Source organism: Penaeus chinensis, chromosome 11, assembly GCF_019202785.1.
Source record: "Penaeus chinensis breed Huanghai No. 1 chromosome 11, ASM1920278v2, whole genome shotgun sequence".
Taxonomy (NCBI): Eukaryota; Metazoa; Arthropoda; class Malacostraca; order Decapoda; family Penaeidae; genus Penaeus; species Penaeus chinensis.
The window spans coordinates 16,181,022-16,186,021 of NC_061829.1; the positions used below are offsets into that span (position 1 = coordinate 16,181,022).

The window sequence follows — 5,000 nt, forward strand, 5'->3', positions numbered from 1 at the left end:
CACAATATATTGACCTATATATTTCATTTTTTAGATCGGCATATTTAGAAAGGTCTTCGGCGTTTGTTTACATTTCTTTTCCACGATGTTTGGGAGGCGCGCGAGACGAACGAAAAAATGACTATTTCGTATTATGTCTTGCTTTGTATGACAATATTTTGTCAGGGTAAATATCAGTTGTGTATTTTCATTTAATAAATCCACTTTTGCTTCAGCGATTTATTATATCATTAGAGTAATTAGAAAAGTGGATTACATCGAGATTGGAGAGGGGAGAGATCTCGAAGGATTTTTTAAGTAAAAATTATTTAATAAACTAAATTGAAAGTAATACTTCTAGAAGGTAGTTTGAAGAATTGAGTTAGCACAGATGGGTATAAGTAAAGTTTCACTTACAAGGCAAACAATGGAAACGACAGAGTGAAGAAATCAAAGTAAATCTGTGCAACTTCTGTCGTTATTTGACACAAAAGGATAATAAAGAGAGAGAAAAAAAAAATAAAAATAACGCTACTGATGGATATTGTGTCTTCCATCATTCATAATATGGCAAGATAGAGAGAAAAGCCAATAAGCTTCTACTCATATGTTCTGGTGTGATGGAGCTTATACTGGCTCATTATTTTGTGATAGCTCACCAGAAATTATATAGTTCATAAGATTTACCCCATTGAATATAAGAATTGTGATTTATGAAATTAATGTTTCTGCAGAAGCCTCATGGGGGTTTCAGGGCACTTTTGCCTTATAATTGTATTGGATGTGTTCTATTCAGATCTGCATGGAACTTGCTGTAATGTGTGATTTTGCTAATCCGTTATTTGACAATAAGTTACCAGGAAGGTTTAAAAGTCCAGGTAGGTTTGCAAACTTTATCTTCTCAGAATAGATGGGGTTATATCCCCATTTCTCTCATGCTTTCACCCTCTGTGAATTTTGCCTCTCCCTTTTTCTGAAAAAAGTTCAGAACTTTTTGTTTGTTTATACTGTATGATATACTAATGCCCAATTATTTATCCTAGCACAAGCAGAATATTTGCCAATAAACTGGACAGAGGCAGGTATCATAGGCTTTGGAAGTGAAAGCCATTATGAAGACCCTGCCGTGACACCTCTTGCTCCTTGCCCATGTGATTATACTAGCAATCATTGTGATACTACATGTTGTTGTGATAAGGTAAGTTGATATTGCAAAGAACAGTTATTGATAATGATACCTCTGCACAAAGATATTCAAAGTATGGAGGATTATAGTTCTCATACTCTCTTATCTTGTGACAGTGTTTATGTAGTGTAGTAAAATTATCACACCATAGAAATGCGAGCATGCTCAAAAAATGATGCATCGTATTTTAAGTAGACAGATTATGGATGTGAGCCTAGTGTTTTAGTTGAAGAAAAAATATAGATATAGCTTGAATTCTGTCAAATATGAAAACATGACTAGGGTTTTTCTAATTTCACAAATGCAGCATCAGCATTATATTTCTTTATTATTTGTTATTTATATTTATAGTGTTGAGTTTGTTAATTATTAATGATACATATTACCTAATAAAGATCTTTAGTTAATGTAGTAGTTACTGTATTTATAATTATCAGCTTATATTTATATCCTTTTCTAAATTTCATTTGCAGGATTGTTCACCATTCCACTTAGCAGCCTTTTCCTGCCTTGAAGGACTACAGGGAGGCCAAAGAACTGACAAAAACATAGACAATAATTGCAAATATCAAGGGCCATATTCACCAGAGTGGCATGATTTACTGTGTTATATTACTGAGAATAATCCATATCTTGGTCTCTTTTTCCAAAATCTACCTTCAATCCAGAACTATCAAAAATATTTAGATAAAGTGTCAGTTCCACAGTATAGTTATGAAGATACAGACATACACTTGCAGCAAGAAGATTCTCAGCTGTATTATGTATTTGGTACAGGTATTGAGGTAGCTATACATCTGGAAGATACAATAAGTATTGGATTTTTAACACTTCCACACCCAGTGCTAAATGGAGTGTGCATTGATCATGTTCCTGTCCATTTCCTACAGGATGTCAGTCATGATTGCTCCTTATTGCTAACACCTGAACTTTGTGAAACAGAGCAGTATTTCAGCTCTCAGTACTACCTTCGTAACTCTGATTCTGTAAATTCAGATCCATTCACAATTATCGGGAACCTAACTGGCCAGCAGGTTGTTAGTGCTGAGGTATCTTATGAATGTGTTCAGGATGTCAGTAAATTTATCAAGGTTGAGGGACTGAGAACTTTTCCAGAGCAATTATGGAAATCAGATAAGATTCCTTTTAATGAATGTGATCATCAAAAAGTTCCATATTATAATAAGACATCTCAGATGTGTGAAAATGTTGTATTACATGTTGAATATCACATGAAATGGAAAGGTGCATCAATACAGGAAGTACAAGCAAATATTGTTATTGGTAATGTGCCTGTATCACTTGAAAAAGTCAGTAAGATATATGGACGAGAAAGTATGAAAGTAGAGCCAAAGAAAGTTAATAGTTTTGTAGCTGTGGAACAGACTCCCCCTAGAAGAAAATCATTCATCATGTCTGCAAATTCAAGCTTATACTTGATACAGCACTTTGAAGTTAAATTTTATCATGTAGGATATTATAATAGCAGCAATGACACGCTGATGAATATAACAAGTAACTCGGGGAATGATACTTCAGAAGATGGACAAAGCTTGTTTTCATCACCAAGCATTACTGAACGATCTGGTAACCCAGGGTACCAGCATGGAAAGCCTCTCTTAGCAGGATATATTGTGTAAGGCATATACAGTTGTACTTATGTTAAAAATACTGTGAGAAAGTAGATGTGAAACTGTGGCTATGTACTTTTAAGCTGTTGATGCCAAGAATGCATGTATATATGCACTGGTGCATGTACATATGCAGTGGAGGTTTTGTTTTATCTATTTTTTCACACTGATGACTTCAGAAGTGCTTAGGCAACAAACAGTACCTTAGCTATTAACCCATTTCTTGAATTTTAAGGAAAAAAAAATATTTTTATTATTACTGTTAATAGTATTATGATAATCATGATGAGCATAAGGATTAATAATGCAACTAATAGTAAAAGAAGTTAAAAAAAGTGAAAAAAAGGATAAACAGGTATTTGTATCTTTGGTGAGCAGGTACTTGTGAAGCCATGTATGCATAAATAAAATTGATAAAACAAAACTGTAGTAGACTGTGTGTGACTGGTGTCAGTAGATTTTGATAGTAAGATTTTGATAAGGTATCAGTTATACTGGGGCCTTTTCACTACTCATACTAAGAAAAGCTAGCTATTACAATTATTTGATTTGTGTTATTTTTATTATTTATGTATATCTGTTACATGAATATTGAAGTATGTGCAGATTTGTTCGAAGTAAAATTTTAAGAAAAAGGCGTCTTACCTTCAAAGGAATAAGATTCATATAGATATTATTTTTTTCCAGGTACAATAACTCTGATGAAGCAAATACATCCTCCAATTCACTGTTGTTTGTAGACATAAATGATGAAACTGGTTTATACATCTTCAGTCCAGGTATTGAAAAATACTTTTCAAAATGTAGTGGTAGTTGTACAGGTAATTTACATATTTGCTCATGGGATGCTTTTACTTTTTTTCATAAATCTTGGCTTTAACAAGCTTTTCAAATAATGTATTATGGTTTGTTAGTTTGACAATCTTTAGAAATAGTGTTTTTTCATGTTATTCAGGAAACTTAACTAACTCATTTATTGCAGGTGGAGAATGTTTTGAGGAAAAGAGAGAACGCATTGGCTTTGGTGTAGATACGATGTCTGCTTGCTATTTTTCTTGGAATGCCACTGTATCTTGCAGTGAGCTGAGGTAAGATTTTCTGTCTCACATCTTGTTAAACTGACTTTTTACCTGTCTTTTTCAATGTATCTTGTTAGGAAGGTGTGTTGGGAAATTTTACTGCTACTCATAATACCAATTTAGATTCATTCTGAACTATGCAGGGTATTTAAAATAAAAATACTTTGATGAAACATGGTATCTTAATATCAAATTTTTGTAATATCTTATTATCTATAGTGGGCACTGATAAAGCATAAATTATTTTCCTGTGAGTCATGCCATTTTCATGTAAGTAGTAATTGTTACTATACAGACTTCAGGTAACTAGTATTTTAGCTATTTATGTTATACATTGTTATGTGCTATGTTTATATTTTATGTTTTAGAGAATTTAATATGTGTACAGGAATGTATTAACTTTAAATGATTCATTAACACCATAGTGCTAATCCTATCACAAGGCACCTGAATTGTAGTTAAATTTTAGAAATATTGTTATTTGATGTTATTTGAGTTACAGGTTTTAATAAACTATTCTTAACATTTTTCAGTGAGAGAATAACAACTGCCCTTTATTCACTGGTTAAGGGTGATGTTGTCAGCAAGTTTGGATGGCCAAATATAACACGTGAAAATGAGTTTTTACCAGTTGTGTGGTTAGTTCTTTTCTCTACTAAGTATTGTTTGCAGTTATTTTTTTTTTTTTTTACTGTTGATAGTTGGAATTTTGATTTGATTTGATATCATTATTATTATTGTTATTATTATTATTATTATTATTATTATTATTATTATTATCATCATCATTATCATCATTATCATACATTATTATTATTATTATTATTATTATTATTATTATTATTATTTTTATTATTACTATTATTATTATTTGTAGTATTATTTTTATTTATAGATGTTAATGTAATCTTTTGTTAATTAAGGATGAATAATGAAACACTTTACTTAAAACAAAAATTATAGTATGTATTTTAACATCTTACTGCTAAATATTCTTGAATATTTAGTGCTAGAAAATTGGCATCTCATTTTGAGTTTTATTTATATTTTTATTTTTGTTTTTACAGGGACAACCAAGAACCTGAATTAAAGCCAGTAACTAATGCTTGTCCCATCATATCGTCC

General features: G+C 31.4%; 1 protein-coding gene across 1 annotated transcript in view; it reads left to right on the forward strand.

Moving 5' to 3' along the window:
- Positions 1 to 5,000, forward strand: part of LOC125030355 (tectonic-2-like) — a 10,533-nt gene that overhangs the window by 20 nt on the left and 5,513 nt on the right. The window contains exons 1-7 of the mRNA XM_047620361.1: positions 1 to 166; positions 1,023 to 1,177; positions 1,639 to 2,801; positions 3,484 to 3,575; positions 3,779 to 3,884; positions 4,409 to 4,513; positions 4,943 to 5,000. The exon at positions 1 to 166 is cut by the window's left edge and continues 20 nt beyond it; the exon at positions 4,943 to 5,000 is cut by the window's right edge and continues 86 nt beyond it. Coding sequence (XP_047476317.1) covers positions 118 to 166; positions 1,023 to 1,177; positions 1,639 to 2,801; positions 3,484 to 3,575; positions 3,779 to 3,884; positions 4,409 to 4,513; positions 4,943 to 5,000 — 1,728 coding nt within the window. The 5' untranslated portion in view covers positions 1 to 117. The remainder of the gene's footprint in view (positions 167 to 1,022; positions 1,178 to 1,638; positions 2,802 to 3,483; positions 3,576 to 3,778; positions 3,885 to 4,408; positions 4,514 to 4,942) is intronic.